The sequence below is a fragment of the Sceloporus occidentalis genome, unplaced genomic scaffold, assembly GCF_023333645.1.
Source record: "Sceloporus occidentalis isolate IW3139 unplaced genomic scaffold, rSceOcc1.0.p SCAF_5, whole genome shotgun sequence".
Taxonomy (NCBI): domain Eukaryota; kingdom Metazoa; phylum Chordata; class Lepidosauria; order Squamata; family Phrynosomatidae; genus Sceloporus; species Sceloporus occidentalis.
Genome location: NW_028316985.1, coordinates 21,105,901 through 21,119,332, shown reverse-complemented (window position 1 = coordinate 21,119,332; position 13,432 = coordinate 21,105,901). Strand labels below are relative to the sequence as shown.

General features: G+C 39.4%; 1 protein-coding gene across 1 annotated transcript in view; it reads left to right on the top strand.

The window, feature by feature from the left end:
- Positions 1-12,281, top strand: part of SINHCAF (SIN3-HDAC complex associated factor) — a 32,234-nt gene extending 19,953 nt beyond the window's left edge. The window contains exons 4-6 of the mRNA XM_089526699.1: positions 2,457-2,583; positions 6,136-6,286; positions 8,908-12,281. Coding sequence (XP_089382825.1) covers positions 2,457-2,583; positions 6,136-6,286; positions 8,908-9,070 — 441 coding nt within the window. The 3' untranslated portion in view covers positions 9,071-12,281. The remainder of the gene's footprint in view (positions 1-2,456; positions 2,584-6,135; positions 6,287-8,907) is intronic.
- Positions 12,282-13,432: the final 1,151 nt, after the last annotated feature.

Sequence of the window (13,432 nt, the reverse complement as noted above, 5' to 3'; positions counted from 1 at the left end):
CTGGGTGTTCCCTTGTTCACAGTTGTGTGTGCAACATGCCTTGAGCTGCTGGTGTCTATGGTCTGGTCATTATCTACTTTCATCGGGATAGACAAGATCCTGAAGAGCAAAGATATACAACTGGAGGACAAAAAAGTTAAAATTGTCCAAGCCATTGCATTCGTGTGAATGCTGGACAGTGAAAGAAGCAGATAAGAAGAAAACCAACTTAGCTGATATGTGGTACTGGAGAAGAGGTCTGAGGATACTGTGGATGGCCAAAAAGTCAAGTGGGTCCTTGATAAAGATAAAGCCAGAAGTCTCCCTGGAAGCCAAGATGATCAAATTGGGGCTGTTGTACTTTTGTCATATCATTAGAAAAGACAGTGCTAGGAAAGTTAGAGGGAAGTGGAAAGAAGGAAATGTCACACACTAGATGGATAGACTCAATCAGAGAGAACACAGGCATGAATTTGCAGGACATGAGCAAAGCAGTGGATGACAGGGTAGTGGAGATGTCGACCCACTGGATCACCATGAGTTGGGGCCAACTTGAAGGCAGTTAACAAGGACAACTACATGGTTCATAGCAAAGGGCATTTATATGTACATATTCTGGAGCAGGCAGGTGAGTAAGGGGGGGGGGGCAGGTGTTGTATAAGCCATAACAAGTCTGATCTTTGTGCTCTTCATTTATAATCTACTTCTTAGAAACAGCAGGTGAGATCTGTGGCTTTGTGGGAGCACTTCTGACTCTAGGTGGAGGTCTTGTTTAAATATACATCCTGCTTAAATATGCATCTATAATTTATTTTTAAAAATTCTCTGGCATAGAGCAGGTTTGGGGACCACGTGGCCTACAGCCTCCATTCGTTTTAACCACTGACTGTGCCAACTAAGAATGATGAGAGCTGAAGTCAACAACTTTTTTTTTTGGGGGAGGGGGGGGCTTCCTTGTCCACCCAATCCTGATCATAGTGTCCAAAAGTTAAATTTTTGGCATAGCTGTTGGGACGTTCTGAGGCTGCATCTACACTGCAGCATTAATGCAGATACCACTTTAACTGCCATGGCTCAGTGCTGTGAAATCCTGGGATTTGTAGTTTTATGAGATGTTTGTCAGAGCTCTGGTGCCACAACTACAGATCCCAGGATTCCATAGCATTGAACCATGGCAGTTAAAGTGATATCAAATGGCATTAATTCTGCAGTGTGGTAGCAGCCAGGGAATAATAGTTCCAGAAAGGAACTTTTCCAGTCTTTCTTTCTGACACAGAGCACCAAATTAGAATAAAACTTAAACTAGAACGCTTTCTCCTAACATCTGGTTTTTTTGCAGAGAAAAGTGTGTGTGTGTGTGTCTTTACATGTGCAAATGTCTTCAGAGTATCTCCTTTCCCAACTCCTCTTTGACCTCTTGGGGTAAAAACAAATCAAAATGATTTCCACCTGAGTTACATAAATGTGTGTAAAAAACTTGAATGGTATCATGTGGTCTTTTCCACTGAATGCATTTCATCTGATACATTAATTTCCTCTCAGTTATAGCTGTCAAAGCATGTGGAAAGGACATGAGAGAATAAATCCTGTCATTTTACTCAGAACCTTTGTAAAATTCACAAGCTGTGACAGTTTAATTGGTTCAAGAATTAGTTTACTTAGCAACAGTAAACAGTGGCAAAAAATAAACATTAATTTGGATGTATGTCTTATATTGTATGTGTTGATAACCACTAATGAGTTCAGTATTACTATAAATTTGAAGTCCATGACCTGGATTCTATTTGGTCCCAACTAGAGATTAAAAAGGTTTTAATTCTATATGTTGTTTAATTAAAGTTTGAACTGATTTTATATATATTGTTGTATTTGTATGCATTGTAATCTGAACTTGTTTTCACATCATTTGAACTGTTTTGAGTTCCAGTACTGGGGGAAGGTGGAGGTTGGATATAATAAGAATATTAATAATGTTAATATTAACAATGATATTAAGAATAAGAATAATAAGAATCCTTTTTTGAGATCTCCATAACCTGGACCTGAGCGCTATTTCTAATTCTGGAACTTTGTTCAGTTTGCTTAATCTCAGAATTCAGATCTTTTTGACACTGACATTTTTGATATTTAACTTCATTTTTGTTCTGCTTTCACAGCTTTAGATATTATTATTATTATTATTATTATTATTATTATTATTATTAAGCTTTATTTATATAGGCAGACACTTAAGTGCAAATCACCCACACCCTACACTTCACCAGTTTAAAAAGAGGTGGCTTTAATCAGAGTTTGGAATTTTTTATTGGTGTTTCATATAACATCCCAGAACCCAAGGGCCATGTTGTTGGGGAATTATAATCCAAAAGCTACCTTTTCTGAGTTCTGCTTTAACTTGAGAAGCAGCATTGGTTTATGGTTGCAGTCTGTGACATGGGAATTAGTGGGATGAACTTTTCCCATGCTGTCTTTTTCAGGTGGTGGATGCAAGGGCTGGACCAAGTCTTAAAACAACACTGAAGCCAAAGAAGATGAAGACTCTTCCTGGCAGCAGGATGAAAAGCAATCAGATTAGCAAACTGCAGAAAGAGCTGAAGCGACATAGTATGTTGATCCTTTGTGCTTTTCCATTAATGAATGTTTTGCTTTTTGTAGTGAGAGAGAGCAGCAACTGGATGAGAATGGGTGCACTGTAAACCACAGTTGAAGATCTTCGGTACATACCAGGAATGGGGAATGTATGCTGGACTGCAGCTCTCGTAATCATTTACCATCAGATAAGCGGCTAGGTCTCACTTTAGTCCAATATCCCAGGGCCCAGAATTTGCCCACCTCAGCATACAAGAAGAGTACAAAATCCTGAAAATCAAATGTTTGTCCTCATTTCTCAGAGAAGCTGGCTTTAAAGCTTGCCACTGAGAATTAGTTTCAAAGCATGACATTTTTTTAGATCTAGCTCATTTTTACAACCACCTGGGGGGTGATTCCTGAAAAAATATTTGAATTTCCATTCCCTATATTCATCTAACCAAAAATATTTAACTGAAATTATGGCCTAAAGAAAGGGTAGACATCTACTTCTGAGCACTGTGTTTGCCCTTTTTTCATCTCCAGGAAATTCATAGTGCCATTGTGAGAATAAAAATAGGGTAATGCTGTGTACACAGTTCTTTAGCAATCTGGAGAAAAGGCATAATAAGACATATTTTCAAAAGTTAATCAGACACAAAGCTGCAAAATGTGGGGGTCTTCTTTGTGTTTTCTGTGTTTTGCATTTCTGTGTCATTGTTGCCTGTGCAGTGCATCATTTGGAAATTTGTAGAAGCTGAATATGGGAGAGTGGTCCTGTTCCTTTAATATTTTGTAGATTCTTCATTAGGAAAGCTTATTGTAAAGTTCTCTCGAGGTTCTATGGTACATTGTTTTACCAACCCATCTTTTAGCTGATGCAGACCAACCGTAATGGCTATTTACTACTTAGTGGAAAACAGAGGAAGATGCATCAGAGAAGCGCCCCCCTAAATTCCTACAGCAGGACTTATTTGCAGTGACAGACCAGTGTAGCGTACTGGTTGAAATCTTAGACTATGACTCTGGAGACCAGGGTTCAATTCCCTGCTTAGCCACAAAACCCACAGCGTGACTTTGGCCAAGTCACATGTTCTCCTCTTTAAGGGAAGGCAATGGAAATGTTCTCTGAACAAATCGTACCAAGAAAATCCCATTGTAGATTTGCTTTAGGGTTGCCATAAATCAGAAACAGCTTGAAGGCACTCAACAACAAAACAATGGAAGCTGGAATCTCCTAAAGACCCCTGGAGATCACAGAGGATGCTTGTTGCTGTGCATCAACTACAGGAATGGAGTGGGATGCTTCTCTGCTGTGCCCCCACACACTCTGATTTCCACCAGCCAGTAAATGGCAAAGGGGCTGCATCTGATAAAAAATAGTATTGGTAGAGAAGAAGATTGCTAGAGTTCCTCCTGGTGGAACTATGGTAAACTTTCTTGTCAAGGATCTGCTACATATTAAAGCAACAGAAACCTTGTTCCATACAACCTGGCAGCTCTATCTAAAGATGAGAGACTATTTTAACAATATCTCTGAACTTTCTAAGCACTCATGTCTAGTATCTATTATTACCTTATTCCCTCTGTTTCTCTTTGTCCATCACTGTAGTAGGACAAACTCAGGGGGAACACACTTATGAGAGTATGTTTCCTCCATAGCAAGTTCATAACACACATACACATGTGATGTAAGCAAGGAAAGAGCAGTCTTACCAAGCTTGCTGGAGGAAGGGGATGGAAAGTCTCATAGAGGTCACTTTTCCCATCCTGGAGGTGGAAGGATGTACAACTTGTCACTTTCTCCCAGTGAGGGAACAAAATTGCTGTCATGTGTGCTTATATGCATGCACGTGTGGGTCCTGGGCCCCCAGCCAGTATTGTACATGGTCCTCCAGGTCTAAAAGCTCTGTAAACAAATGTTGAGGTTCTGAAGAAACCAGGGACCCATTTTCACTACACAATTATACCACTATTACTCCATTTTAACTACTATGATCATGTCCCATGGAATCCTGGGTATGTTGAGGTTCTCAAGAAACCAGGGACCCATTTTCACTACACAATTATAATCACTATTACTTCATTTTAACTACTATGATCATGTCCCATGGAATCCTGGGTTTGGTAGTTAGGGGCATGTAGAATTCTCAGTCAGAGTGCTGCAGTGGCTCCCCAAACAACAAATCCCAGGATTCGATAGGATAAAACCGTGGTAGTTTGCGTGAAACAATAGCACTATGATTATGTAATAGGTGTCTACATATCCTAAAGCCACCAGATCCCATCTGATCTTGGAAACTGAGCAGAGTCAGCTCTGGTTTGTACTTCAATGGGAGACCGCCATGAATACCAGGTGCTGTAGGCTATATTTCAGAGGAAAGAACTGACAAAAACACCTCTGAATATTCCTTGTCTAAGAAAACCCTGTGAAATTCATGGGATCACCATAAGTTGACTTGAAGGCATATACACAGTTTTGTGTTGTGGGTTCTGGGGTGGCTTCCAAAGTCATCCAGCTATTTCTATGAGATTTTGATAGACTTAAAGCATGGGTGGGTAATGCTGGAGAGTTGCGGGGGCAGTTTCTGCTCCCCTTTGTTAGGCCAAGATCTTCCCAACAAAGGAGCAACATCTGGTTTCTGAAAAACACTTCTGTTTTCAAAGAAACAGAGTTTGGAGCTGAAACAATGCAGGAAAGTGGCTGGAATCTTGTTGATACAGTGGGCCAGTGCAAGTACACCAACATAGGCAGAAAGGAGAAAGACTGTGGGTTCAGCAGCTGTAAAAGCAAGAAAACCTCGGAGAAGCAGACTGTGCATAGCTGGCAAAGTTTGCCTTCCTTTCCTTGACATGACTGTATGACCCTGGAACAAGCATAGCTAATAGTGTAATGCACCAACAGGATTCTGTCCTAGTTTTTGAGGATAATTTCACAATTATACAACAGTAGTACAGTGTACAGTAGTCCACTCTTATCCGTGAGTTTGCTTTCCATGGTTTCAGCCATGGTCCAAAAATATTAGTAGTCTCCTTGTGTCCATGGTTTTGCTCCCTGTGGCTTCAGTTACCATGATCAATTGCAGTCCAAAAACATTACTAATATAGGGTTCAGTGAGAGCCAGTGTGGTGTAACGGTTTAAGTGTTGGGCTAAGACTCTGGCGATCAGGGTTTGATTCCCTACTCAAGCATAAAAATGCACTGGATGACCTTGACCAAGTCACACTCTCTTAGCCTCAGAGGATGGCAATGGCAAACTCTCTCTGAAGAAACTTGCCAAGAAAACCCTATGGCATCTTAGGGTTGCCATAAATCAAGAATGACTTGGAGTCACAAAACATTAGGCTTCAGCACTATTTGTGGTACTAGGGTCTTTGGAACATATCCCCTATGGATTAGGGGGGGTACTGTATTTCTTTGGGGGGCAGAATTAAAGCAATAGAGGTCCTCGGAGCGGTGAAAAATACAGATTTGAAGGGCTTATAGGCCTCATGATTTCAACCCTGGTTTAAGGTTTCTGCATATACTGTATGTCTGCATAGAAGAGAGAACATGGTGTGATGCCATCTATCTTTCTATTCTTACAGATTCTGATGCCCACAGCACCACCTCAAGTGCCTCTCCTGCCCAGTCACCCTGCTATAGCAACCAGTCAGATGATGGCTCAGACACGGAGATGAGCCCTGGTTCCAGCCGCACGCCTGTTTTCTCCTTCTTAGATCTTACGTATTGGAAAAGGTGAAGGGAAAAGCTTCAAACTAAATCTCTCCACTCCTTAATTCACGCTAGTAATTTCTGTTGTTTTTGAAATACCAGTAGAGAGTATTGCTCTGTCCAAACATAACACTTTCAACTTTTAAAAAAATTCTAACAGAACACTATGCTTAGAGGGGGAATTTTAGATTTAAACAAAGAAAGTAGACAAAGCAGGAAGATGCAGGAGGGACAGAGGTTAAAATGCACATAATTGCAATAACGTGTAATCTTAATTACAAGGCTCTTTTGCTCCCATTCCCTCAGCAATCATGGAGGTTGCAGACAGCGGATGAGTCAATGTGGTGTTGAAGGAAGTAGATAAAGTAACTGGATAACATGCAGGGCATGAATTGGGTCACAAGCCATTTTGTTGTCTTGAAAGCAAAGCCATAGCCTTGGGCTTCTGCCCTCCCCACCATTAATCCCTGCTTGTGGAGAAATGATGGATTTTGTGACAGTAGCCAGCAATTGTATTGATCTGCAAGTATCCCTCTTACTTTATGATTAGCTGGTTGCCACAAGATTGGTATCAGCTAAAATGCTTACATAGCCTAGCAGGGATGTTTGCTCTGTAATGTGGGTTGTGATCAGGAAATTAATTCATTTACTTTGCTTTCACAAATAAAATAATGGCCATTCCATTAAGTGGCTTTAAACGGGCATTAGACAAACCATAGAGAATGTCTGATTTAGCTCCTATCATAATGAGGGCAGGATGAATACCAGTCTTATATTTAGATCCCAGATTCAGTGCATACTCCAAATCTAAGGCCTGTTACAGACTGCCAAAATAAAGCTGCTTCGGGTCTCTTTGGAGGTATGCTGTTTAAATGATGCATGCATCCTAAGAATCCGAAAGCTGCACCAAAGCAGCACTCCAGTGCTTAGGAATGGAGTGTGGCTTTGGCGCGACCTCCAGAGTCTTAGGACCCATGCATCATTTAGATAGCATACCTCCAAAGAGACCTGAAGCAGCTTTATTTTGGCAGTCTGTAACAGGCCCAAGTTATGACATGAATTTCACCTGAGCCTAGTTTCATTTTGACTGAATTATCACAGTGGTTTCCATGTTGGGCTGCCTGTAAGAACTGTTCAGAAATTGCAACTTGTACAAAATGCAGTCCTTGAATGATGCTCAACAATTAGAACATATTATGGCCCATGTAATATCAATGAATTGCTCTATATACCTGACTCTAAGTTAACCTCATGTATAAGTTGAGGATAGGTTTGGGATCCAAAATTATAGATTTTGATATATCCCACGTATAAGTTGAAGGTAAAACTTAGAGGCATGTAACAAAGGAAGTAAAGGATGGAGCAAAGAAAATGATGCCAAAGCATGCCACTATTTTCCCACCCAGGCATTCAAAAATGCCAGAAGCAGCACAACAGCAGACAAAGTAGAGGGGATTGGTACTTCTATTATGTTTTCCTCAGATAGACAAAGCTCTCTACTCAGAGAAAAGGATGGTTCCTATTTTATTAAGAGTTAAGGTACAGTATTTACATTGACCTGTGGATAAGTCAACCCAAGTTTTCTGGGTTGATTTTTTTGACTGAAATTTCTAGACTTGTACATGAGTATGTACAGTATGTGTCTGTTTCTGAATTCAAAAAGACAACATTGACTTAGGTTGCTGCCACACTGACACTGCTTTAACTGTCATGGCTCCATCTTATGGAATCTTGGGATTTGTAGTTTGTTGTGGTACCAGAGCTCTCTGGCAAAGAAAGCTAAACAGCTTACAAAATTACAAATCCCAGAATTCCATATTATTGAACCATGGCAGTACATATTGTCATACTGTATTCATTCTGCAGTGTAGTTGCAGCCATAAAAGCCCTTAACAGTTTGGGCTTAGGTTCATTTAAGGATTGCTTTCTCCCTATATTTTGTGCATTTGTAAATATGATCAGTGGGCATTAATAACAAGATAGTCCCGAAGTTGTGGAGGTTCTGCAGTTCTGGAGAGCCATCCTGAGGATAGTAATTGGTGTACCTCTTTGCCACATTTAGACATGGCTTAACTGTTAAAAATATTAAATGCCTGCATTTCTTATTGAAAAAGGTAAGAGTCTTGTGGCACCTTAAAGGTGAACAAGGTTTATTTGGCCTAAGCTTTCACAGACTACAGCCTGCTTCATGAGATGTATCAGCCTTTAAGATAATGAGTTTTTGCTGCAGTCGACTAATATGGCTGTATCTGCTTTCATTCTGTGTTATTTTGCTGCTGTAGTTTTATTATACTTAGTTATTTGAAGTTTCTATGATTATTTGTGAGAGCCAGCATGGTGTAGTGGTTTCAGTATTGGACTACAGCTCTAGAGACCAGGGTCCGATTCCCAGCTCATCCATGAATTCCACTGGGTGTCCTTGGCCAGGTCACATGCTCTCAGCCTCAGCTGAACAAATATTGCCAAGAAAACTTCATTATAGGTTTACCTTAGGATCACCATAAGTCAGAAGCAACTTGAAGGCATACAACAGTTATTATTTGTATTTTGTACACCACAGCAAGGAGTAGTTAGGTCTAAAAGGGGGAAGATAAACATGAAATAAATGCAAATAATATCATTTGTGTTATTTTTTCCCCCCGAAGACAAAAAGTTTGCTGTGGCATTATTTACAAAGGCCGCTTTGGAGAAGTCCTTATAGATACTCATCTCTTCAAGCCCTGCTGTAGTAACAAGAAGTCTCCAGCTGAGAAGCCTGAACCACAAGGGTCCCAGTCTCCAACCATCTCCAACCAGGAAGAGTGGTGACTTCCATATCTAAATGCAAACGGTGTAAATGGAACCTCTTGCTCTCTTGAAAGGCTTGAAAGTGACCTACTCCTCACTCTGGAGGTCTGCTATGCTGCCAAAAGACTAGTTTTTACCTTGAACTGTTTAAGATTTTTTTTTTACTGCATCAGGTCCACTTATTCAGAAACCTGTTCATATCTTTTCAGAAAATACTGTAAATAATATTTAAGATACTCTAAAATAGTTGAGCTGGACGCTGCTGCACATTATCTCTGTCCAGCCTTTTTCCTCCTACACAATTTATCCTCAACTGAATGACAGTGAAGTTGGTAAAATATGTCTGTAGCATTTATTTCTGTCAGAGAAATAATGCTCACATTTGGCATGTTAAAATTTTATCCAGTCACTTTCTCTTTCTCTATCTCTGAGGAATATATTGATTAATACTCTAAGGTGTGAACTTTGGATACTCAGTTTTGTAAAAGACTTCCCTACAATGTATATGTTGTAAAAGTGGGAAGTTCTGTCTTACTACTGATGTTTCACCTGTCCTGAACCTCACTTATCTCTTGTAGTGGAAGGAGGAAACAACAAAGCTTGGACTGTCTGTGCTGGTTGGGGGATTTTTGGAGCTGTCCAAAAATTAACTTTTCCAAATTCAGAAAAGGTTTGTATAGAAATTTATAGAGGGCTGTGACCAGGTTTAGGCAAAGCTTCAAGTCCGGTCAAATCAGGGGTGTAGTAGGGGAATGCTAACAGGTTTTTCTTAGTTTCAGATCAATTGCAGTCCTGTACCATGCAGTAAACCTTACCTCACAGATAGTCAGATATAAAGTTGCTCGGTAAGTGGATGCTTTCCTGTCACTTTCTCCTATAATTCTGTACTCATGCAGATTGATAAGTATAGAGAAAAAATTAATAGTTGAACTAATGAATTGCATCCCAGGGTGGAAACAGCAGTCTGTTAACTATTGGCAAGGTCACGGGAAGCTCATGTGGCCTGTTTCGTAATTTCATCCCAGCAGTTGAATGAAAATAATATGATAATAGAGCTTACTTTTGACAGGAAGCCATGCTAATAAAAACTCAGGTTTAAGACTACTCTTATTTTCTTTGGATTCTCTGCCACATTAATGTGGTTGCAATAGAAATTGCGATACCTCCCCTGCACTTTTTCCTATCCTCATTTAAAAGGTGTGGTCCCACTCTAGGTTGCTCTAGGTTTGTGCTGCATCTCTTAACAAAAGGATTTCAGGTCAATGTTGGTAGAGATCCTACATGTGCAAGTAGTTCCCCACACAGTTTTGTGTCTTCCCACCATCCATGGTCTGTCAAATTCTGGGATAAACCTCTGCTAATGTCACTTAACTGGTGAGGAAGAGAGGGAAGGGGGAGGAGGTAGTTTCAGACTATAGAAAAGCAGCTGATCTCAGCTGGGGGGAGAAATTGGGGTGCACTTTCCAGTGAAGTGCACCAAACTTTTCTTTCCCCTGGGAACCTAAAGCAGCAGGATTTTCATGGCCTGAATTGCCTTCTTCCCCTTTCTGATGGTAAAAAGGCAGAGCAGCAGTCTTTCCTGGGGTCTTATTGCTGCAGGCCAGTGGTAAGTTTTTGTTTGGAGCACAAGAGCAAGAGAAAGTGCTCCCAGAAAGTGCTCCCATCTAGAAAGAGACTTGCACATGCATAAATTACTAATAGGATGTTAGCTGCTGCCTGTAAAACTTATGCACAAACAACTTTGGCATTTCCCTTCCCTTTTGCAACAGCAGTGACAGGCTTCCCTGATGTGGGTTCCCCTCCAGATATGTTGGATTACAACTCACTATCCCAATCCAGTCGCTGGACATGATAGGATTTGCAGTCCACATGTTTGGAGGAGTCCTCAGGTTGGGGAAGCCCAAACTATTGTGTTGCTTTTTTAAAAAAGATTCTCTCAAAAACTGGTTTCGTTTGTCAAATGCCCATTTACATGTTTTCTAGGAGCCAGCCCATTGTGTAATAAATGTCCTTTATTTTCAATGACTTCTTGGTTCTGGAAACTGCAGTCCTCAAAGATCTTCCTGCTACAATACTTTTCCTCTCTATTTCCTAGAAGTGCCTTCAGTCTTTGCTCTTCTTTCTCACGAACTCGTCTTCCAATATAGAATTACCCTGTTAAGTCTCCTTAATGCATATTTGTCCTTACAGTACTCTCCCTATCCTGCCTTTCAGTGTTTATTAATTTCACAGATATCTTAAAGGGAGAGTTTATCTGGTTTCTCCCTAATAACAATGACAGTGGTATGCCTATCCTAGGAGTCCAGTTGTTTCCATGAATTTACAATTTAGATTATGAGTATGATAGGAAATGCTTTCTGAGGACACTTTTCACTGTAGTAATGGTTATAAGTTCTAGTAGTTGGAGTAATTTTAAAAAAAAATTAAGCAAGTGAAAGGGCTAGACTCTCTTGTTCTCATGTTGATGGTCTAGTTGGTCCAAGAAAGGGTTCTGTTAGATATAATGGGTGGATGTGCTCCTGCTATTAGGGGTCAAGATAATGGCCTTCTGGCATATGTGAATATGCTGATGCTTTGTTTCATATACTTTTCATTACTTCTTTTTTGAATAGCATAAGAACTTCCACTTTTTTGTAGTGCACTACTATAGACAGGCCTGTGCGGTTTGGATTGTTGGTTTGTTTGTTTTTTTCAACAATTTTTGTTGCGCTATGAAATCAGTTGATGTGATGTGTCAGGAAAAATTAAATCTGAAGTACTGTCTTCTGACATTTTTTAAGGGTTCCCTAAATACTTTTTCCCCTCCATCTCTACCCCGCTTTTATTTGTAAATAGGAGAATTGTTCTAAAGGGAGGATAAAATAGATCTTTCTTGTAACTGACTAGCTACTTGGCAGTTTTGCTGGGCTGGTAATCTCTGAAGGATACATGCAATACATTTGTCATCTCCTTATTGGATTAGACTTTTTAAAGGGGTAAATGGTTCTGGGCATTTAACAGCTGCAATATGAAACCATGTACTATAATACGGATCATCTCTTCTACTTCTGTATTTATTTATTTATTACAACAACAGCAGACTGTCTTCCTCTGCCTCCTCCTCCTCCCTCCGTAGTAATACAAGATGAACTGTATGTAGTTATGCACTTTGTATTAAGGTAGTAGAAACCTATGGAACCTGTTTTTATAATTTTTTATATTGTTCATACATTTGTAATCCAAGCATTTTTTAAACTAGAGTAATGAATAAAATTTTTAGACTTGTTTAGAAAAATAAGCATTCCTATGTCTTTCTTTTTTTTAAAAAAATGTTTCTTTTTGGGTCGTATTGATTTGACACTGATCTGATATGTCATCCATACTGAAATGGATGGAAATAGCTGCAATACAAGTGATGGTCTGATTTAAGGGCAATGCTTTGATCCAAAAAGATACGGTAATGTCTTTCAGAAAAGGAGTAAAGAATTTAACTGGTAGTTAAAAGAAAATTACTGTACCAGTAGACTTCAACTCTATGCTGATTTAACTGTGATTAAGACTCACTGAACCCAGAGTAGTTATACTTTAGCAATACAGAGGTTTGCACTTATACTTACAGAATACCATAAAGCTTGCAAGTGAACATTTTGGTGTGAAACAGTTCTTTTTAAAATCCTAAAAATATTCTCCAAAAGATGCTCTTCAGAAACACCAGTCTTTCACCCTGTCCTATGCGTTGTCATTCTTGGGTAGTTTGGCATGTTTTTACAAATTATGTTTTGCTAGCATATCTGATCCTCGCATTCAGAGATGATGGAGCAATTTGATTTGTAGGTGTGATAGTGTCAAGTTTCCCCATTCAGCTCACTTACAAAATAATAGATATGCTGTATTCTAGTTTATAGGTTCTTCAACACAATGCTGCATGGGTATTAACTGGCTGCAGGGAGACACATTAATTCACATGTTTATGGAGTAAAGACATCCCTAAGCAAGAGATGGACTAGAAAAAAGGATGGAAAAGGAACAAATTGATAACTATAGAAGTGCAATCTAGAGCAATTAAGAACCAATTTGACTTAACTCCCATCATCCTATATTTATTTATATTAACACATTGAGTATCCCTTATCTGGAATTCTAAAATCCAAAATTATTCACATGGCTGGCTGAGATAGTGACACTTTAGCTTTCTGATGGTTCAGTGTACAAAAAACTTGTTTCGTGCACAAAATTATTCAAAATATTATGTATAAAATTACCTTCAGGATACGTGTATAGGATGTATACAAAACAAATGTTTTTCATGTTTAGACTTGGGTCCCATCTCCAAGATACCTTATTATGTATATGCAAATATTTCAAAATCCAAAATATGCTTTAGTCCCAAACATTTTGGATAAG